The following is a 24,265-nucleotide window of genomic DNA, read 5'->3' on the forward strand; positions in this document are numbered from 1 at the left end:
TACTGGTTCAGGTAGCATTTCTGAAAAGGCAAGTAGGGTAATAATTTCTAACAAGTTCAAGAATTTTTTTAAAAAGCATAGCTTAAAAGTTTAAATATTGTCCTGCACATGAAATATATCTATAAAGTAACCTTGAAGTCAAGGGAAAAACGTGTTTATCATTTCTCTTGTTATACACATTTTTGTTATGAACTTTTAATCTCAAAAGTTATTTTAAGAAATAAGCCTCAACAAGGAAAGAGCTGTAAGATTATGTTATCATACAATTAAGAAGCAGCAGAAAATATAAAGAGCAGTCCAATATCTGTGAAATTTCTTCAGGGAAAAACAACCCATCATCTTTAAATTTATTTTATACAATACAGTACTGTTTTTCACATATAAACTCGTAATTTTTAATTAAAATGGTTTATTAACAAATTTGTTTTCTCCTGATCAGAAGGCACGTTAGGAGCTTGTTTCTGTTTGTATGGATACTATGGAACATTACATTCCAGAACAAAAAAAACATGGCACATGACATTCCAGAACAAAATACTACTGTTTGTACTGCTGTAAAAAAAAAAAAGAGTTCAAAGCATAGAGCACATCAAGTTCATGGCACAGAGCACACCAAGCAAATAAAATGTGTATTTGTGTACGAAAATGCTACAGCCTGATAAGTTGGTATAACTGGACTGATGAGCAATAAATGTTTGATTTCACCATTTTTAGAGTGACTTAAGTGCAACCGTTAACATTAATCAGTGCCTTAAAAACTGCTTTGAAATGTAATTAATTATATTTGGTAAAGGTATTTATAACTACTTTAGTGAGTATTTTGAAATGCTAAGTAATTGCAGCTTAGTTCTTTTTAGACTATACCCATGTTATTCCTTAAAATGTGCTGTCCAGTATGCCATTGCTAATCCCAGTTAGAGATGATCCAGTGACTGACTGGGATTTACAAAAGTGTTGATTTGCAATTCAGCAACTGAGTCAACGAGTCTACAGTTCAACTGAGATTAGCAGTAGGATACTGGCCTTTGTTGCCATTGAAGAGGTTAAACAAAACACCCAGCATATATGTACTTTATGCAAATATTGTTAATACCTTGAATAAATTTGAATGTTATGAATGTAGGTATTAACAGTATAATCACATAATTCCTTTTTAGTTTGTATAATCCACCAATGAGGACTGCAACGATTTCATGCATATTTGCTATGGTCAATTAATGACTTCATGGCCATTCTTCCAGTGACAATCTGCTACATATTTAGCTAGACTAATTTGCCGATAGCAAACACTCCAGTCACTCCTCTCTATCTACTGGGCAATTTACACATATGGAAAATGTCAAACACAAGTAGCAGATTTTTACAGACACAATGGCTGAAAGTCTGATGTTTAATATAGCAAGTTGCTACTAGAGTAGACCCATTGAATCAGTGGAAATATGATGAGTCAGCTCTTTCATATGTGATTTGACAAGTCTACTCTAACTGCTAAGCAACAGGATTTCAGCCAGAGGTGGATTTTTGTTTTTTAGGAATTTTGGTGGTCCATTCAAATGTTGATCTTCTTTGAGATCATCTAGGTCTGGTTCTGTTCACTTCAGAGACAATCTACCTTCAGCTCAGAGAGTCAACAAGCTCTCTAAATAGGTCAACTTTGTCTCAGTTTTTTTAAAAATCAAATTCAATGCACATTGCTAGTTCTACCTTAGCCTTCTCCCTGACATTTTAGATTCTATAGTCAGAGAGGTTTTCATGACAGGGATGATTCTAGCATGTAAATCACTATCTGGAATATACAGTCACATGAGGGCCATTCCATGTGCTTTGCCCAGACACCTTGGGTTTAGTTCTTACTTGGCTTCTGTGGACAGAAAGGCCATTCACAGCAGAAATCAATGAAGAAAGAGGGCGGGGTCATAATAGTTTCTGGCTTCTCCATCATCTCACAAAGTTCTTCCTAAGGTTTCCTCAGCCTTTATAATAGTAAGAGAAGTGGAGTTAGGGGACTTCAGAATGAGTAGAATAAAGCTGGGGTGCCACTGTGCCGAATGCAAGTCTAGCCGCCTAGAGTGATCTAATCTGATCAGATAGGCGGGATAGAAATAAAATAAAATAAAATAAATAAATAAATAAATAAATAATAGCTTGGTGCTTCAAAACTATGCTATTTCATTGTCAGTTAATTTTCCACTTTTGCATCTTAAGGCTCCTTTGTACATTTTTAGAGGCTGACATCACACAGATGTTTCCTGGCAGCCCAATAGCTTGCCTTCTCTTTTAATGCAATTGCTTCTAGGGCCTGTACTATATTTTACCATTATAATGGCTTCCCGCACAGACTCAACAACAAATTGAACAGGGCAAGAGGGACAGGACAAACAAGGTTTATTTGGAAAGAAACTCAAAAATGAGTCAGAGTAAATCCCAATTTTTTATCAGGTTGGGTGTTTTTTTTTTTAAAGAAATACACATGAATGACTAAAGTAAATAAAAAAGGCAGGAGTATCACCTATGGGTAGTCCTAATAAAAGCAAATGAAAAGCACTGTGTGCGTATCATGCCGCGCTGAATACTTCAGTTACTCATACTGCTACATTGATCACTGATTAAATTGCTGTCTAACAGACATGAGCATAATGTTGCTTCCTGACTCACAACTATGAGCATGGAGCTTGCCTACAGAAAATGTGTTAAAATTAAGCAAGTAATTTTTTAGTGGGCAAGAATCCTGTAGAAGAAATGGAGTAGCCCTCATTGTCAACAAAAGAGTGAAAAAAGCTGTACTGGGATACAATCTCAAAAATGATAGAATGATTTCAATACGAATGCAAGGCAGACCTTTCAACATCACAGTAATCCAAGTTTATGCACCAACCACCAATGCTGAAGAAGCTGAAATTGATCAATTCTGTGAAGACTTACAACATCTTCTAAAACTGACACCAAAGAAAGATGTTCTCCTCATTGTAGGGGATTGGAATGCTAAAGTAGGGAGTCAAAAGATTAAAAAAAAAACAGGGAAGTTTCGCCTGGGAGTTCAGAACTGTCACATACAGCACTGATGGTACCTGTCTGTCATGGGTTTGGAGGGAAAGTTCCATCCTATGGGGAGTGGAAGGCGGGACATCAGGGGGGAGGAGCAGTACTGTATATATATTTGGGGGACGTCCATCGTAGGAGAGCTGACGTGGAGAAGTGGAGTTGGAGTCTGTGGGTCAGACTGGGTACAACTGTTTGTCAGTTAGTACATACCTGATAGGTTCAGGTTTCTATTTAGGTAGCCAGAACTGATAGGTTCAGGGTCTGTGCGTTACCTTAAAGTGTTCTGTGGGAACCAATCTGTTATATGTGTATGTTTGGGGCTATGCCACGTTACAGTTTCCTATCTACCTGATTCTTTTATTTACCCTGTTTGTTGTTTCAATAAACCTTGTTCTTTTATTTATTAAAATCCATTCCTGGTCTGTGTGACTCCTTACAGGGAATGGTTGGTGGCAGCATAATTACATGGTGGGATACTCCAGTAGGTCTGGGGTTGTCACAAGAACGAAGCAGGGCAAAGGCTAATAGAGTTTTGTAAAGAGAACAAGCTGGTCATCACATTGTTTTCCAACAACACAAGAGGCGACTCTACACATGGAAATCACCAGATGGGCAATACCAAAATCAAATTGATTATATTCTCTGCAGCCAAAGATGGAGAAGCTCTATACAGTAAGCAAAAACAAGACTTGGAGCTGATTGTGGCTCCGATAATCAGCTTCTTATATCAAAATTCAAGCTTAAACTGAATAAAGTAGGAAAAACCACTGGGCTAGTCAGGCATAATCTAAATCAAATCCCTTATGAATACACAGTGAAAGTGAAGAACAGGTTTAAGGAATTAGATTTGGTGGACAGAGTACCTGAAGAACTTTGGATAGAGGCCTGTAACATTGTACAGGAGTCAGCAACAAAAACCATCCCAAAGAAAAGGCAATGCAAGAAAGCAAAGTGGCTGTCCAACGAGGCCTTACAAATAGCAGAGAAGAGAAGGGAAACCAAATGCAAGGGAGATAAGGAAAGTTACAGTAAATGGAATGCAGACTTCCAAAGAATAGCAAAGAGAGACAAGAGGGGCTTCTTTAATGAACAGTTCAAAGAAATAGAGGAAAATAATAGAAAGGGAAAGCCAGAGATCTGTTCAAGAAAATTGGAGCTATTAAAGGAACATTTTCTGCAAAGATTGACATAAAGGACAAAAATGGTATGGACCTAACGGAAGCAGAAGACATCGAGAAAAGGTGGCAAGAATCCACAGAAGAATTATACCGGAAGGATCTGGACATCCCGGACAACCCAGATAGTGTGGTTGCTGAGCTTGAGCTAGACATCCTGGAGAGTGAAGTCAAGTGGGCCTTAGAAAGCTTGTCTAACAACAAGACCAGTGGAGGTGATGGCATCCCAGTTGAACCATTTGAAATCTTTAAAAAAGATGCTATTAAGGTGCTACATTCAATATGCCAGCAAGTCTGGAAAACTCAGCAGTGGACAGAAGATTGGAAAAGATCAGTCTACATACCAATCCCAAAGAAGGGCACTGCCAAAGAATGCTCCAATTACCGTACAATTCACTCATTTCACACACTAGGAAGGTTATGCTCAAAATCCTCGAAGGCAGGCTTCAGCAGTATGTGGACCGAGAACTCCCAGAAGTACAAGCTGGATTTCGAAGGGGCAGAGGAATTAGAGACCAAATTGCAAAAGCCTTTGACTGTGTGGACCACAACAAACGATGGCAAGTTCTTAAAGAAATGGGAGTGCCTGACCACCTTATCTACCTCCTGAGAAATCTATATGTGGGACAGAAAGCAACAGTTAGAACTAGATATGGATCAACGAATTGGTTCAAATATGGAAAAGGAGTACAAGACGGCTGTATATTGTCTCCCTGTTTATTTATCATATGCAGAATACATCATGCGATAGGCCAGACTGGATGAATCCCAAACTGGAATTAAGATTGCCGGAAGAAATATCAACAACCTCCGATATGCAGATGATACCACTCTGATGGGAGAAAGTGAGGAGGAATTAAAGAACCTCTTAATGAGGGTGAAAGAGGAGAGTGCAAAAATGGTCTGAAGCTCAACATCAAAAAAACTAAGATCATGGCCACTGGTCCCATCACCTTCAGGCAAATAGAAGGGGAAGATATGGAGGTAGTGACAGATTTTACTTTCTTGGGCTCCATGATCACTGCAGATGGAGACAGCAGCCATGAAATTAAAAGACACCTGCTTCTTAAAAAGCATCTTAAAAAGCAGAGACACCACCTTGCCAACAAAAGTCCGCATTGTCAAAGCTATGTAGCGATGTATGGAAGTGAGAGGTGGACCATAAAGAAGGCTGACCGCTGAAGAATTGATGCTTTTGAATTGTAGTAGTGGAGGTGACTCTTGAGAATCCCATGGTCTGCAAGGAGAACAAATTTATCCATATTGAAGGACATCAACCCTGAGTGCTCACTGGAAGGACAGATCCTGAAGCTGAGGTTCCAATACTTCAGCCATCTCATGAGAAGAGAAGACTCCCTGGAAAAGACCTTGATGTTGGGAAAGTGTGAAGGCAATAGGAGAAGGGAACGACAGAGGATGAGGTGGTTAGACATCCATCTGGTTGGATATCACTGAAGCGACCAACATGAATTTGACCCAACTCTGGGAGGCACTGGAAGACAGGAGGGAATGGCGTTCTCTGGTCCATGGGGTCATGAAAAGTCAGACACAACTTAACGACTAAACAACAACAAATCTTTTTTATCTATCGGTATATCTTCGTTGTGTGGCCTCTTGATTTTTTTATTTTTTAGATTGAGAAGCTTCCTTCAACGAAGCAGTACCGCCATTTGAAGTCTGTCAGAGGGGAACCAGAATGGATTGCACCTCATTGATGATATATGTGTGCGGTGCGAGATGAGGCTGTAGGTGACAAGTAGTATTCTGTCATTTTTTTCTTTGGGATCTGTGTTATAGTAGTTTGTTGCTGAATACCAGTCTTGCCTTTAATTTGTTCTTGATTTTTCCACATCACTGGATGGGTATTTGAAGATTGCTCTGAGGATGATCTTCAGGAATTGTGGTCTGAAGGAGGGAGCATGATATTGTGTTATGGAACATCTTTCCTTGTGAAATGTGGGTAGCCCACCTTTCCCTGGATGTGTTTACCAAATAGCAGAAGACAGTGCTATTCTGGCTGGGTTTTGCCTGCTGAGTGTTCAGTTTAAAAGTTGTCTCTGGTCTCTGACCTGGTATTTTTTCACTGAATGTGTGGCTTTATATTGTATTGTGGTTTTAAATGTCAGCCTTTAAGTGCAGGAACTAGAAAAATATAAATTTCTATATAAATGAATACAAGTGATACCAGGATAATTTGTTTTGCTCATCTATTGATTCAACACTACAGTAATTAATTGGCCATTTTGCTGCAGACCTGGATGCCAACCGTGTCTCCTCATCTACATTGGCAGAACCAACAATTTCAAGGGCTCATTTACATGCTCATCTTCCAATGTATTTATGTCATCTTCTACCAGTAGTGGGTCTTCCACAAAGAAACAGGACAATTTCTATGCAAAAGAAAAACGGACAAAACCAGAAATGGTACAATACAAAAGCTGAATGAGAATACAGTGGTGCCTCGCACAACGGGTGCCTCACACAACAATGAATTCACACAACGATGCCTTTTTCTGCTAAATTTGCCGCCTCACACAACGATGTTTCCTATGGGGAATGTTCACACAACAATGCCTCTTTTTCGCTCCTGTAAAAGTGTCTTACAATGTTTGGAACCTGTTTTAGATGCTTGCAATGGTTAGCCCACCTCCTGAAACCTATGCAAACTTATTTTGGTGTTGTCCTGACACTTCATTAATTTGTGGTGATTTTTTGTTTTTCCCCTCATTGAAATGCATGGACTTCAATGAGGGGAAAAACAAAAAATCACCACAAATTAACGAAGTGTCAGAACAACACCAAAATAAGTTTGCATAGGTTTCAGGAGGTGGGCTAACCATTGCAAGCATTTAAAACAGGTTCCAAACATTGTAAAACACTTTTACAGGAGCGAAAAAGGACTTCGCAAAGCTATTGAAATGCATTGAGTCAGCTTCAATGCATTTCAATTGGGGAACCGGGTTTCACTCAACGATGTTTCCTATGGGGATTTTCGCTCAAGGACAGCAATCCGTTCCAATTGGAACGGATTAACCGGTTTTCAATGCATTCCTATGGGAAATGGTGTTTCACAGAACGATGTTTCACACAATGTTGATTTTTTTGGAACCAATTAACATCGTTGTGTGAGGCACCACTGTATATTCACCGAGGAGGGATATTGCTAACAGTTGGGCTCCCGCCTGTTTATGGTTTCTCTCTCAGAGGGGTTTTTAAATGGATTGTTGTGCTCTTCTGTTTTAAATGTGTTTTAGTATTAATTTTATTTACCACTTTTAATATACTTGTTCTATTCTTTAAAAATATTTTTTATACTTACTGCTTTTAGCTTTTAAAAATGGTCTTTTTAATGATATAAGCCACTTTGGGTCCTTTTTGAGGAGAAAGGTGGAATAAAAATATTTGAAATAAATCTAGTCTTGAAATTGACATTTAAACAGCTGATCCTGAACAAACTAACTGGAACACACCTCGTTGGAGGTGGAGCCTGTAGGTTCAGGTTCAACAGAGACTCAAAATGTCTTACGTTCTGAGCCCGGATGCTGAATCCTCAAAGCTAAGTTTTCTTAATTTTGGGGTTAGAAAAGTGTGGGGGGTGTCTTATAAATGGGGGCATGTTATAAATTAAAAATATGGTATATTACAGGATCCATGAAAATTTTGAGAAGTGAGACTATGAAAATTTCTTTCCTTCCTTTTGTGTTTTAAGACTTCAGTTTTACATGAAAAACTGCATTTTACATGAAAAACATGTATTTTGCACTTAAAAAATCATATTGTAAGTTTTTTGAGGGGAGGGTTGCACCAGGTTCCTTTTTCCTGCCACCTCTGCTGATGAAAGCAGTGGCTGGTTTTCTTGCTCTGGTACCCGAGTGAAAAATCTCACAGCATCTGAATGTGTGTGTGTGTGTGTGTGTGTGTGTGTGTGTTTTACCAGTTCCGCTCCCATAGTGAGTTTCCACGGTTGAGCAGGGTTTCAAATTCTGGTCTCCAAAGTCTTAATACATTCCTCTATCCACTAATACAAGAAAATTAACATTCAACGCCTTTTCTAGCTCTGTTTTTCTATGTTGAATGTATAGGTTGCATAATGGATACTTGCCATGGCAGGATAGCTCAGTGACTTAGGTACCCACTTGCAAAGGTTGGGACTTCAATTTCCTGCTTTGCCTCCCAGAAGAGCTAGCCTGTGTAGTTTTGGGGAAGCTGCACAGCCCAGTGTGCCTGCAGAAGAAGGGACTGGCAAAATGAATACTTTATGCCTAGAAAATATATTTATTTAAAATATTTTTATCCTGCCTTTTTCCTTTAAAAGAATTTATTTATTTATTTATTTATTTATTTATTTATTTATTTATTTACTTACTTACTTACTTACTTACTTACTTACTTACTTACTTAACCTACTTACTTACTTAACCTACTTACTTACTTACTTACTTACTTACTTACTTACTTACTTACTTACTTACTTACTTACTTACTTACTTACTTACTTACTTATATATACCCTGCCTATCTGGTTGATATGACCACTCTAGGCGGCTTAAGGTGGCTATAGTCATTAGAAGACAATATTTAAAGCTACACGCTGGAAATGATCACTGTACGTCAAAACTGATTTGACAACACACAATTATCATTAATAGAAATAGGTACAAATTGTCAAACTTGTGGTTCGTGCTGTTTCATTTATCAGTTGAACAGGTGTTTGGAGTTTCCCAGCCCCACCTCCTCTGGTAGGCACCCACTCAGATGAAGCACCTTGAGGAGGCAGGGCAGGTAAGTCAGGACACTGCCTCTGAGTGGGCACCCAACAGAGGAGGATAGGGCTGAGAAGTATCAAACAACTGTTTGACCAAGAAATAAACTGGTGTGGACCATCAGTTTGTGCCCATCTCTAATTATTAAATACAGTCGTGCCCCGCTTTACGATTACCCCGTTTAACGAGGAATCCGCTTGACAATGATGTTTTTGCGATTGCTTTTGCGATCGCAAAACAATGGTTTGAATGGGTTTTTTCCACTTTGCGGTGATCAGTTTCCTGCTTCGGGAACCGATTTTCGCTTTACGATGGCCAAAAACAGCTGATCGTTGGGTTTCAAAATGGCCACCGGGTGTACAAAATGGTTCCCCGCTGTGTTCAGGAGTCATTTTTCGCTTTACAGGCACCCAAAAATGGCCGCCCCTATGGAGGATCTTCGCTGGACAGTGAGTTTTCAGCCCATTAGAACACATTGAACAGTTTTCAATACATTTCAATGGGTTTTTAATTTCGCTTTATGACGCTTTCGCTCTACAGCGATTACGCTGGAACGAATTAACGTCATTAAGTGAGACACCACTGTATGGAACAGCAACTTTATTTGCATGAGAGCTTCAGAAACATTATTTGGAATTCTATTTCATAAGCAAAACTCAATGGTTCCCAACCTTTTTTGTGTCATGACCCCCTTTTATGATAGCCAACTAACCTGCAACCCTCCCCCACCACATTTGCATAAAAAGCATTTTTAATGGAGTAAAGCCATCCCTTTTCAGAAAGGAGAGGCTTCTTTTTCCCACAAAGGGCCTGTTTCTCATACATGCACATACACACTAACCTTAATATCTGGCTCTGAAGGATCAAGGAAGAAATTTTTAACAAGGGCTACAATACATATAAGGCAATATATGATCCTGCAGAAAACATTCTGTAACCTCCAGGTTGGAAAACACTGGCATAATCCAAGTCATATATTCAATTCACTCCACCATGATAAACAAAAGATCCCCACTGCAGTTCTCAGGGCCACTTGTGCACACATCAAACCAACATTTGCTTGTGTTCCCAAAAATTATATCAGGGAAGCTTTGTTTACCAGAAAGGAATGGATTGAAAGTTATGATATGGCTTTAGATATTTAGATTAGGCATCCTTCGGTCTTGAGAGACTATGGTAAAGTGCTTTGTATGGAGGACTTGGAACAGCATCTAGTGTGGCTGAGAAGGCCAATTCGAGAGTGACAATCCCTTCCACACTGAAGATAAATACAGTCTGTCCCCAGTGCAGATCCCTGATTTTGCTGCTTCCGGGACTGCCTCTTTGCCTCGACCTGCTGGACAAGGGTCTCTTCAAATTGGGAGAGGCCATGCTATACTGCCTGATCCAGGCTGAGTACTCAGATATCAACGTTTCCCTGTGATCATAGAATCATAACAGTCTTAGAAGGGACCTTGGATGTCTTCTAGTCCAACCCCCTGCCCAAAGCAGGAGACCTCATACCACCCTGGACTTTATACCATCCTAGACAGATGGCTGTCCAATCTTTTCTTGAAAACTTACAGAAATGGGGCACCCACAAAATCAGGAGGCAAGCTGTTCCACTGCTTAATGGTTCTCACTGTCAGGAAATTCCTCCATTTTCCAGGTTGGATCTCCCTCTGTCGTGTTTTCACCCAAACTGGGAGAGGCCGTGATGCAACACCTGCCTCCAGGCTGAGCGCTCAGATGTCAAGGTTTCTCATCTGTTGAGGTCCATTCATAAGGCCTTCAGATCCCACTTGCAGATATCCTTCTATCCCAGCTGTGGTCTCCTTCTAGGGCAATTTCCCTGCACTAATTCTCCATACAGGAGATCTTTTGGAATCCGACCATCAGCCTTTCTCATGAAATGTCCAATCCAATGTAGACATCGCTGTTTCAATAATTTATACATACTAAAAATTCCAGCTCGTTCTAGGACTGCTGTATTTGGAACTTTGTCCTGCCAGGTGATACCAAAAAACCGTCAGAGACAATGCACATGGAACGTCTTCAGCTTCCTCTCGTGCCATGCACAAAGGGTCCAGGATTCACTGCGGTACAGATGTGTGCTCAGGACACAGGCTCTATAGACCTGGATCTTGGTATATGCCGTCAGCTTTTTATTAAGCCATACTCTCTTTGTGAGTCTAGAGAACATAGTAGCTGCTTTGCCAATGCATTTATCCAGCTCGACATCTAGGAGAGAGTCTCAGAGACTGTTGAGCCAAGGTACACAAAGTCATGAACAACCTCCAACTCTTGTGTGGAGATGGTAACAGAAGGAAGTGAGTCCACGCCCTGGCTCATGACTTGTGTTTTCTTCAGGTTGATTGTTAATCCAAAGTCTTGGCAGGCCTTGCTAAAACGATTCATGAGTTGTTGAAGGTCTTCAGCAAAATGGGCAACAACAGCTGCATCGTCAGAGAAGAGGAAGTCCCACATGCATTTCAGTTGGATTTTGGTCTTTGCTCTCAATCTAGAGAGAATAAAGAGCTTTCCATCTGATCTAGTCTGGAGATAGACACCTTCTGTTACAGATCGGGCTTTAGCCTGACAGCAAAAAAGCTCCCAAACAGGGTCAGCTTGAGGACACAGCCCTGTTTCACTTCTTTTAGGATGTCAAAGGGATCTGATGTTGAGCCATCAAAAACTACAGTGCCCTTCATTTCCTCATGAAAGCACCTGATGATGTTAAGGAGTCGCGGTGGACATCCAGTCTTGGGACGGATTTTAAAAAGGCCATCCCTGCTAACCAAGTCAAAGGCCTTTGTGAGATCTATGAAGGCCACAAAGAGTGGCTGTTGTTGTTCCCTGCATTTCTCCTGCAACTGTTGGAGGGAGAATTCCATGTCAGTGGTGGATCTATTAGCTCGAAATCTACACTGTGATTCTGGATAGACTCTGTCTGCAAGCACTTGGAGCCTCTTCAGTACAACATGGGCAAGCAGCTTCCCTACAACGCACGTCGTCTATTTCCTGCAGGTCAGCAGAAAAGCCAGGGGTCATTGTCCGAACATTCCAGATGCCCAACTTTAGGGCAGAGATTTTCTTATGATTGTTGCATGGTGCATGATCTGCTTGTCAGCTTTCATCCTAACTCGCACGCACCCCGTGAGGTTAACAGACCGTGGTGAGGTAGCACCTTACTGGCTGGGGGCTGCCGAGCTTAAGGCAGGCAGTAGCTAACTAGTGAGGTGCAATGACCTCTCCCACTGTCAGAAGTAGCCCCTGGCGTCATGCTCTATGCCAATCGAGCAAAGACTTATAACTGGTAATTGCTACTTCCTGTGTTGTTTCAACGCTGTATACGAAGCTGGAGTGTCCTCTCCAGAGCACAAAGCCTCGGTAAAATAATATGGATGATAGGCTGTTAACCAAGCAGCAGATCCCCCCTCTCCATGTTGCTGAAATAGTCCAATGGAAAGGCAAGAGCCAATACAACTGGTTTCAGCGAAGTCACAGGAGTTGACAGAACGACACGAACTGCCTCCAGGACTCCGGCTCCGGATTTTGCCTCAGGGTTAACTCCTGAAGCCTTTTCCATCAGTGGACATAGCCACAAGGCAGTGGAAGTTTGAAAACGGAGTTTTTCTTCTCCTAGATGGGCTGCCTTCCCAGGCTGACGAGCCCTACCTACCCGGCCTGCTTCCTAATTGTGCGGAGATTAGAACACAGGCCTCCAGCTGCCAGACCTTGTCTTCCAAGAGGACCACCAACAAACACTTAGAGCATTTCTACCCAGGGACCTCACTGGCAAGAAAACGAACATGCCCCAGGTGTTACAAGTGGAACAGATCCTGCACTCTCCATCTCAACTGATTGGAAAGTGAATTTTAAAAAGAGAGGAAGTCTGATCCTACCCCTAAAACTTTCCTGCCCCCCACCCCAGGTGTATGCAATATTATTTGGCATTCCTATTTACCAGATTAGAGTTAAAAATTAGAATCAGAGAATTTCACGTGCTATTAGGCGCGCGGTTCTGCTCATACTCATTTAAAGCCCAAACCCCACTCGCTCAGACCATGCAGTCAGGGAGAAAAAAGATCAGCCTAGACTTACCGTACAAACAAAAGTGTCAGCCATAAACTCCAAGAACTCCACTAATTCTAGTGAACAGGTGGTGATGAAGCTGAAACTAACTGCAACAAATGACAACATGCAATATGCATATATCATACATTATATGGTATATGATATATATTATAATGCTAAATAATACATCAGTTAAGGTTGTGACCCTTAACAGCTGCAACTTTCAGGCTCTGGAGTTTAAATGAGCACAGAAGCTCATAATTTGTTGTTTGTTGTTTAGTCCAGGAGTAAAGCAACACTCGCAATTTCCTTGTAAATCTGACGCCTATCCTTATCCTGAAATTTGTCTACAAGGCACTCTCCATGGTTCTCTCAGTTGTTTGGCTTACTAGAACTCCCCACATATTCTGGTAGAAAGCATAATATTATGCAGCCAATATTTCAAGTGTTCAATTCCCCATCACTCTTGCTCTGTCATGTATGTTTTGGGCTCTTAGTAGTTATTTTACTAATTTACAGGTTAGGTGGCCTATATGACATAAAACATGTTCAACATTTATCTGTTCATACATCTAGATAGTACGTATACAACAGATTTGGAGAAACGGACAAATCTGGTAAATTATATACTGGCATTGCATTGGATCCAGACTTCCCTACAGCTACATATTTTTATACATATAATTCCATACCTGAATAATAATAAAATATATTAGTTTTCCAAATTACACATTTATGACCTAATTTAGAAGAATATTATATCTTTATTACTTTTAATAGAGCCATTTTGATAAAACATCCTTGTAAATAAACCAAGAAAAACATGGTAACAAGCTCTATTGATGCATTCTTTTTTAATTTATTAAAAAAAGGTAATAAAAGAACACATTTTTATGACATTTAAAAACAATATAGCATATTAAAATAAATATTAAGAAGTTGGCAGGACTCCTTTTTATTTTAGTTTTCCATTATGCAAAGTTTGGTAATTATTGCCTTAGTATTAATTCAACTTAATTGTAGTTACACCTGAAAACAGGCCAATGACATTAAAAAAATTGCATGTTTCCATGCCTATAATTGAAGTAGCTTGTTTAATTAGCTTTGTTCAAAACATAACTAGCAGTACCAGTACCTCTGCAGTGTTGGATGCATACTGTACACAGTGGTGTTCATAACAAGAGTCTACAGATCTGACTCTTGTAAACAAATGGAAGCCGAAGCAGCGACTACAAAAATAACTGTGGATTGTTCCTACCAAATCTTTGTAAATCTTAGTTATTTTTTCTTATGGATAATATATTTTTGCTATTATTCAATTCTCTTCATTTTTGCAACAGCAGTAATTGTGAGTATTTATATTCCAAATACTTTCAATATATAATACAGTGACTCTAGTCATTATATACATATGATTCATGACTTGTGACTGAGGCAAAGGGGTGATCCACTGAAATTTTGGGATATAGAGTGCCCCTGCCCCAGTCCATGAATTCCCGGTGATTGATTAAATGTTTCTGTGTTATCTTTCTCATAGAAATGAACTGTAGAGACTGTACTTTTCAAGATTTTTTGCAACCTTCTAATTTGTTGTTGTTTAGTCATGTCCGATTCTTCGTGACCCCATGGACCAGAGCATGCCAGGCCCTCCTGTCTTCCACTGCCTCCCGGAGTTTGGTCAAAGTCATGTTGGCCGTTTTGATGACACTGTCCAACCATCTCGTCCTCTGTCGTCCCCTTCTCCTCTTGTCTTCAAATTTTCCCAACATCAGGGTCTTTTCCAGGGAGTCTTCTCTTCTCATGAGATGGCCAAAGTATTGGAGCCTCAGCTTCAGGATCTGTCCTTCCAGAGAGCACTCAGGGTTGATTTCCTTCAGAATTGATAGGTTTGTTCTCCTTGCAGTCCAGGGGACTCTCAAGAGTCTCCTCCAACACCACAGTTCAAAAGCATCAATTCTTCACAGTCAGCCTTCCAGCTCTCACTTCCATACATTGCTACTGGAAAAACCACAGCTTTGACTATGTGGACCTTTGTCGGCAAGGTGATGTCTCTGCTTTTTAAGGTGCTGTCTAGGTTTGTCATTGCTTTCCTCCCAAGAAGCAGGTGTCTTTTAATTTTGTGGCTGCTGTCACCATCTGCAGTGATCATGGAGCCCAGGAAAGTAAAATCTGTTACTGCCTACATATCTTCAACTTCGATTTGCCACGAGGTGATGGGACCAGTAGCCATGACCTTCTAATTACTGTTGCTAACATTTTACCTTTAAAATCTGGTACTATTGAATTTTTGCTTGTGACTTGCACCCAAATGGATGATGTGCATGGGTGATATACTGAGACAATTTTCTACCCACTGCCTTTTTGAGTAGGACTAGCTTTTGGTGAAATATATTTGATAGCCCAAGTGTTTTTCTGAAATAAAAACAACACGCTAAGTGTTTTGGGGGGATTTGTGAATACACCTTGTAAAACACAAGACTTGTCTCTTTAAACGAAAGGCTAATAGGGCAACTCCCTCTCCTTTGTCAGTGGATCTGGTTTCCTCAAAAATCTAACTGTCTGAGAAGTTGGAGAGTTTAAAGTATGTTGTTGCTTTGCTCAGGGCACTTTGTATGCTTGCTTTATACCTGAGCCTGGGATCAAACTCAGGTCGTGAGTAGTCTTTGTCCAATAATGCAATCTCCTGAGCATTATAATATATAATCAAACAACAAGTTTAATTACCAGTGAACTACTGGAAGCTGCCCCGAGTAGACATGGTATAGAGGGGTGGGGTAAAAATCAAATCAATAAATAAATAATAAATAAAACAGAACAATATACCGTATTTTTCGCACCATAAGACACACTTTTCCCCCACAAAACAGGGGGGGTGGGGTGGAAAGTCTGTGCGTCTTATGGAGTGAAGAAAACAGATTATATTTTCCTGTTTTCTTCTCCTAAAAAATTGGTGTGTCTTATGGAAAGGTGTGTCTTATGGAGCGAAAAATACGGTATCATTATGTATGGTAAGCTAAAATAATGAAATGTTTGGTCTTTCATCTTAGGAACCAGAAGTGCCCTGAAATAAATATCAGAAACACTGAACTTTTAAACTGTTGTCAACCCATCTCCTTTGTCTGAAGACAAAAGCTTCCGAATTTCTAAAAGTCATGAATTTCTGGAAAGACTACTTTGTGGACCAAAACTTAATTAAATGTTTTAGAACAATTTTTAACATGTTTTTATTGAAATGTTTAATTTTTTTTAATAATCATGCATACCACACAGAGTTCTAAATCTGTTTATGAAACAGTTCTCCACAACTGCACTTTGCCAACCCTGTCTTTTAATATTAACACTTTCAGCATTCAGTTCCCTAACTCCGTATCTTTTAGACACAATAAGGCCCATTCAGAAATACAGCTACTGAAGATTAATAAAACTGTCTATAATAAATTAAACAAGTATCTATTTTTTTCTGCAAGTCCATTTGCACATAGTTTTCTCCATGGATTCAGTGCTGCATTTGAAATAAAGCAACAGATAAGTTGGTTCTGATCATTAAATAATACCCCCTTCCTAAGCAGTTCAGAACTAAGCTAGTGAAGACCAACAGTAGGAATGTGTCTTTATCCACAGGCAGCAAAAATGTACCATCTCATCTTGGAGTAATTTATCCCATAAGATGATTTAGGGGACAGTTCAATGGCACCAGTTTTGGAAGGCAAAAGTAGAAGGGAAGGAATATAAATCAAAGGTGACTGGCAGGTAAAGGATATATGCAGCAATCAGCCAAACCATGTGCACACTGGCACAAATTCAACAAGATCATTTATAAAAATTTTAAGTTGGGAATACACAAAAGGGGGTCTGGTGCTAACTAAATCCACAGATAGATTACACGCCACTGAAATAAACACTTCCAGATGCTGGTGTACAAAAACCTTTCACAGAAAGAAATGTTTTCTTTCATAAATTTGAAGGGAGGAACCTTGGGTAAAGGAGAGAGTAAAACAAGGGCTCCATACTGAGTCCCGACTTCCTACTGCTTTTACAGAACTGGTCATTTTTTCCAAATACAAAGTGTAAGGACCAAGAATACAACATCCTGAGATACAGCACTAATTAGGTACATTTTATGATAATCATGTTTTGGTAGCAAAAAAGGGGCGCTGATGGTTATTTTATAAATCACTTAGAACTGATGCAGCCTCACTGACTTCAAATGTAGTTCTTACCAATGTACTATATGGCAATAATGTTGCTCTTAAAGAAAATTATGTGGAATTTTCTCCACCTATCTATATAAATGTCTTGTATGTTTGGCAAGCAATTAATGAATTATGCAAATTATATACAAAGGCTCAAATTTCCCAGCATTTGAGCCAAAAAACATTTAACAGCACAGGCTGCTGAACAAATAGCACCCATTTTACATTGCAGTGCTTAACTTTGCTTCAACAGATATGAAACCTCAACATTTGTTTTTAGTTTTAAATTAAGAAAGCAGAATTCTAATTTCATAAATCTGCTAAACAAAATAATATCGGCACTGCCTGCTATCATGTGCCTGTTGTACTCACTTTTTTCCTGCTTACATACTTACATTCAACATGTTCACATGCTAATATTACTTAATATTAGTTTTTATGTTTTTTGGCAGTTGGTTCATGGATTTTCCCTGTAAATGCTCTATTCCTTCTCAGAGGCCATCCAGTTGTGCAGCCGTTAATTTTGAAAGGTAACAGTTTATGGATCTCAGTTGCACCATCCCATAGTTTTTTGTTAGGCACCTACCATTTCGTCTCACTCTTCAGCTAGCATCTAAATGTCTAATCAATTTCTATAATTACTTTGGAATTCTCTAGCTTTGCTTCATTTAGGCAGGCACAGAACAATGATATCCACAGTTCAAAGTATTTAAAGTCTTAAGAGAAAACAATGGGACATTTTTAGATTGTGGGGGGAATATTTTATATCAAGTCTCATTTTTTAAATCTATTTATACAATACGCAGCATTCTAGCCCTGACCCAAGTATCTGCAAACCTCATGATTACAATATAGACTACTACTAGATTAAAGACTACTAATAGTTTATATGACTTAAAAATGACAATTCTAAGGGAATGTTCAACACAAGTGGCATGTCTCTACTAAGAGCCCAAAAAGAAATGAGGAACAAAAATAAGAGGTGCTTTTCCAGTTTTTAAACACACATTTTGTATCTATTTTGATGGGCTGTAAAAAAAAAACAGGGACTTATGCGGGAGAGAAGCAATAAAACAAGGAAGTGGCACACAGCCAATAGAAAATTCAGCCAAAACAAGCTGCAAACAGCAGCTGTAGTTTGGAGTTTGTGTGGGTGCATTGGTGGATTTTCATGAAAGAAGGGCATAAAAATTAACCAAGAAAAGAATAAATGCTGATGAGAAGACAACAGGTTCTCCAAATGTCTAACAATATGAGGAACAGTGGTTGATCTACCACAACTAGGGCAAAGGAACGGGGAGAGAAAAAGCAGGAAAATCTCACTGTTCTTTATTATCCACAGGGTAGACAGTATTTTCAGTTTCCGGGTTCTACTGGAAACATTTAATTCAATGTTTGGGATAAAATAATGGCCATGTCGAATTATATTACAGTGCTTTTACCATAGCAATGTGTACTCTAAACGTAAATGGCAAAGCCTGAGTATTTAAAAATGCACCAGGGAACTCTGGATTTATGATATTTATGGTTTCAATACTCTATTTACATTCTTATTTACATACTTTTGGTCTATAAATGTATATTATGGAAGGAAAAGCCACAGCTGAGAACATACTTTACGTGCAGAATTTTCAGGTTCAGTCGCTGGTATCTCTAGGTAGGGGAGGTAGGGGAGAAAAAATAACTCCTGTTTAAAATGGAAAGCCGCTCTATCCCAGTCAGTGTCAATAACACTGGAGTAAAGAGATCAGGGATCTGATGCCACGGAAGACAGTTTCCTACGTATAAATGATCAACTGTGGTTTACAGGGTTTCGTGAGTGCAGGTCCTTCATAAAATAAATATCATGACAATGTAAACTAGTTGTTTAAATCCACAAAGTTTAAATAGCAGTTTTAGCCTTTGGTTTACCATTGCTAAAACAAAACAAAACAAAACAGGCTAAATTTGCAATGCACACTTTCTGCATGTGAACAATTTTCCTTGCTGGATTGTTATATGTAATTTTGTTCTAAAACAGAAATGGAATTGTTAGGAACAGAATATTTGACACTTAGGAATCAACAACAACATTGTATTTGTTCTGGCAACTACTAAAATAGTTGGAAGGTACATTATGTTCCTTGATTTGCCAACATGGGACTATTTATCCATTTTACATGGATATGACTATAGAAATGAGAAGGCTGCTTTAAATGGGTCTCTGTGGTGGTTCTCTCCATGTGGAAAGCTATTTGCATGCACTGGCCCACCTATTTCTCTTTTTTATCCTGAGTTTCAGGGAGAAAATAGCCCAGTGTATGTACACAAGCAGCTTCACTGGGAGAAAGAGGATATAGTGAAAAATTTAATGCAGTTGCCATGCGGTGGTCGTATTATGTGCAACGACCCTTAGCTTTCCTATTCTGTGTTACATCCTGTATTAAATTGATATGAAACTTAAACTCAGGCAAAGGGCCAAGAAGGAAAATACTTTGCAAGTTTAGAAGTCTATATATTTCTTTTAAAACAATTTCTATCCCATAGCATCAAGTTATTCCCAGCAGAGAATGCCAACTTATTTTTCATTTAGAAGATTATTTTTCATTTAGTTAGAGACACTTTTTGGCCTGCCGCCAGAACAGCTTCACCTGAGGTGCTCAATAATCTCTCAGAAACTCATGGCCTGTCAAAATTTTATGTTTTAGCATAAAACAACACTGTTGGGTTTTTATTTTTTATTTTTTTGAATGACTATATTGTCAGCATAAGTGGATTAATTTTAAACTAGCAGCAAATATGAGGGACAACTGGACAAAAATATTGGCATTGCAAATCAGGCAATCATGCACTTGAAATGAAGGTAGATTGGGAAACAGTAATTTAAAACTGTATTTCAAAACTGGAGCAGCTAACTAACTAGTCATTTTTTTCAGTAACCATCTTTTTCACTGTTTGAAGATAATAAAATAATTATTCAAATTTTAAAATACTGATGACATTATTATTACTTGAGAATCCTTAGAAAAGTACGCACTTTATGGCAGGTTCCAGATAAATGCATAATACAATCTCAACCTGGAAGCAATTAATTAATGTTCTCTTCTTCATCACATTTTGCAACAAAGGGTTTAGCACTTTTCCATGTAAGACAGACACAGTGAACATCCTACAGATGCAGAATGTTCAAAAGTCTCAATCAGACTTCAAATTGAATTAATACTTTAACTGCTTGTGATCCTATTCAAAACACATAAGGAAAAGCATTCTAATTGCTCTTAGGATAAAGTCCAGAAAGGTAACCTATTCCCCCATTTCTATGTACACTTCCCATATCATCTCCCACATGCCTCCGACCCATCCTTCAACAACGTCCACTGAAATTATTTATGATCCTACACATTTAGCATAAAGTAGTATTTAATGACATTGTACGAAATACAAATGAAAATGCACTGTATCATCAGAATTACTTTAGAACAATCTATTTAGAATTATATTTAGCTCATGTATTGAATTAGGATCCTGTGCTTTAATTATATAGAAGTCAAATTCAAATTACTAAGAAACTGTACCAATACATTACTTAGTATACATAATACTAATACACTACTTAAGTGCTTCTCATCCAACACTTGAAATCACTCCCTTGCCAGCAACACCTGCAATGCTCCCCCCCCCCCCCAATTATGAGGGCTTTAACAGCCTTGGCTGAAATCCAGTAACATAAGGTTACACCATATAGGTCTGATGAGGTCATCAGTCAGGATGGTATTTTGGTAATTTAAAGTTTCCTATCATCCCCCACAAAGATTCCTAATTTTATATAGGATTCTTTTTGTCCTGGGGAAGCCCTTTGAGGGCTGTGGGATGGTGAAGTCTTAAACATCTGAAAATCACTGCTGCCACACTCTTCTGTAGCGCCTTCCTCTGGAACTCCAATTTGGGAGGACAGAGGGGACTGCAGAGACAAGGGAGGAAACAGCAAACCTCATATTCAGTTATTTAATGAAAAGCAAATTCTATGAGCCTGATTGTGCTTATGGAACCTTTAGATCCAGCCTATGAATGTGAGACCTGTTTTCCTTTTATATGTGAACCAGTATTTCAAGTCGCTCTTTTTCTCTCATGTCCTTTCTCCGTTACTCTCTTGGTAAGCCACACTTCTTTCCTGTTATCATCCTGTGTGATTTCCCTCCAGCTAATATCTGATCTTTCTTTTCATTTTTTCTTTATTTATTTCTTATTTGGCTTTTGTATTGTATTTGTTACTTTATGATTTATGTAATATTTTGTGTTATTTTACTGCTTTGTGTGATGTTGGAAGCCGCCTAGAGTGGTCTTGTAGACCAAATGGGTGGGGTATAAATCAAATAAATCAAATAAATAAATCAAATAAATAAATAAATAAATAAATAAATAAATAAATAAATAAATAACAGTAGTTAAGAGGAGTAGTAGCAGAAGCAGGAGCAACTCTAAGGAGCATCATCCCAATAGGCTACTAAAGCAATATTCAGCACTCGATACTAAAAAAGAGTATGCACACATGACTCAAGAGGTTTTCTGACTGGTTAAAGTTTTAAGAACTCTACTCCTTACTGAAGAACTATACTTCATAAATATGATTTGGCTAATTTTAAATCTTCTTTTATATTTCTGTAGGAGTTATTGCTAAACCACAAAATCCACTGTAGTTTGATTGTACACGACTTACTACATTACACTTTAATATAAGGTGAAGGCTCAATGAAAACCAGTATTTCTGAACTTTTAAACATTTCACTTCAGAACTAAATCTTTGTTAGAAGCAAGATTTAGCAGCCAGATAATTTTAGAGCATTCGCTCTTCATAATATTGCAATACTTATAATTTAAAGTAACTATACACTTAAACTTCATAGAAACCAGGCATATTACAAATAAACAAAATGAGTAATTCAAAATTAAAAAGAAACAATATTTAAAAGGGAAAATAATCACCTTTCCAAAACAAGGAAAAAGGAGGTAGAAAACACAGTTTTATTTCCCCAAAGGTTTATGCCATTTTATAAAGAAAAATTATACTTCCCAGAAATTGCTCTTAACAATTCCAAAGCTTCTTCATTTAACCACTTGAAAATCAAAGTTACTTAAGATTATAAATATAGCTTCTTAAAACTGTTATTACATACTGAGAATGGCGAAAGGGGCCCAATCTTGTTGCCATAGCGTCGAATGGCCTCTCTGATGTGGGCAGGCTGGATGGCATCACTCTGGGCCTCTGGGCCACAAGCTGCCGTACTCTGCAGCAAAAGAACACATATATTGTGACTAAATAAAAAATGTATAAGCATGCACAGTGCATTAATTAAGGAAATAGCATTTACAAAATGGACTGATGTATTTTCTTCTTTTCTTCTTAGGGCACATCTGTTGTCACATACTGATTAAAACAAAATCCAAACACTGCCATTAAATCAAAGGGGACGTTTATATGACACTTACTGAAAGATCACATTGTCCTGTAATTTCCTACTTAGAATTTTAGTGTACATGAGAAATTCTTAAGCATCAAGGAGCTACCAGAAAGCTTGTTAATTTTTGCTGCAGGCAGAAGGTTGTAGTGGCTGCTCCTAGAGTGGTGCAAGGAACTGCAGAACAGAAGATGTATAAAGAGCTATTGGTCCCACCCAATCCTTTTCCATCTGTTTATTCCACTGTCAGGGACTGCTCACTTGGAACACCATGTTAAAAGAAGACAGATGCTGATTAGGTCAACAGTTTGAACTCGGTGATCATTTGCTTTCTTTGCTGTCTCCTACAATGCAAAGCTACTCTTCTCTTTAAATCAGGAACGAGTCCTTTTATTTGGTACCCCAGCCTGAACCAATACAGTATCTATAAACTTTCCTTTAAGGGTTTTTTTTTGGGGGGGGGACATGTGTTGAACTCCCCCACTTCTCATTTGCTCTTTTTTTCTGAGTTAAATTTTCAGGAAACCCTTGTGCGGTACATTTAACTGGCAGAGCAAACACATCACTACATATCAGTTACTAGAGCACTTTAAGCTATATTTGTGAAACTACAAGAAGATCAAGCTTAGTTTTGCTAATGTGTACTGACTCACAAGAGACACTGGGCTCTGCATAGCTGATGTTCTACACTTTTAGTGATGCAATATATGCATTTTGGAGACTGAGAAAATGATTTTTTTTCTCTCTGATGTTTTGGCAGGGATCTCTGGCTAATTGAGATCTCCTTTTACCTTCTCTGTGGTCAGATATGTTTGCTTCTAAATGTGCACACTGCCAAAAAAAGTAATAGCTAGCATTATGTACCTGTTATGCCAAGCTTACATATATTTATCCTCCTGAAAGACTGGTAAAATTCCACCAGAGGAGGTTCTTAATGTTTGTTCAGCAGTGTTTGCTCTTTCATGCAGACCACTTATCTTTAATTCTGTGACTTATATAGCATTTCATTTTCAAGCACTGTTTCTCACGTCCCTTCTAATAAGCCAATCTTGAGTGTAGAAGCAGATAGTTACAAGCCACTAGTTACTCATCAATCCTTTTTTTATTCATGGAAGTCTATTTTACAGCTGCAACCGAAAATACATTTTATGTTACATGTTCTGTTCTATGTCCCAGAAAACAAAACCTGTATGTGAGACTAGGCCTGGGAAAGAGTAGGGGCATTTGCCATGTCATAGGCATTTAACCAGCTCCCATAAGATATGTAGGCTCCAGCAATCCTTAGCATCAGCTTTTGAGAAACATGTTGTAAAATATTGTGAACTGGGATGTACATCTTTATTTATCTTGTTCTTGCATGCAAGGATGAGGAACTACAACATTCTCTTTCTCCTCAGAGGATGAGGAATTTCCTGACACTCTCAACAGAATTTACCGGTACACACTGGTTAAAAAAAAAAGCTTGCACACAAAAGTTCAATAGTTTGTACAAAATTGCAGAAAGCTAGGCTGGTGAATTATGAAACTAAGGGTCATACTTTGTGTATTATGAGAAGATTCAATAGAAAAAACAACAGTGCTAAAAATGTTGAGGGCAGCAG

General features: G+C 38.6%; 1 protein-coding gene across 27 annotated transcripts in view; it reads right to left on the reverse strand.

Annotated features, from left to right (window-relative positions):
- Positions 1 to 24,265, reverse strand: part of SUPT3H (SPT3 homolog, SAGA and STAGA complex component) — a 340,265-nt gene that overhangs the window by 40,356 nt on the left and 275,644 nt on the right. For 15 of the 27 annotated variants that reach the window (XM_078377967.1, XM_078377986.1, XM_078377964.1 and 12 more), the window contains 2 exons: positions 22,383 to 22,493; positions 8,534 to 21,169 (listed from right to left, as the gene is read on the reverse strand). In XM_078377967.1, coding sequence (XP_078234093.1) covers positions 20,993 to 21,169; positions 22,383 to 22,493 — 288 coding nt within the window. In that variant the 3' untranslated portion in view covers positions 8,534 to 20,992. Of the gene's footprint in view, positions 1 to 1,854; positions 1,974 to 8,533; positions 21,170 to 22,382; positions 22,494 to 24,265 lie in introns of those variants that run through there. The other 12 variants (XM_020801522.3, XM_020801525.3, XM_078378009.1 and 9 more) reach the window with 2 other exon arrangements.

This window comes from Pogona vitticeps, chromosome 1, assembly GCF_051106095.1.
Source record: "Pogona vitticeps strain Pit_001003342236 chromosome 1, PviZW2.1, whole genome shotgun sequence".
NCBI classification, from domain to species: Eukaryota; Metazoa; Chordata; class Lepidosauria; order Squamata; family Agamidae; genus Pogona; species Pogona vitticeps.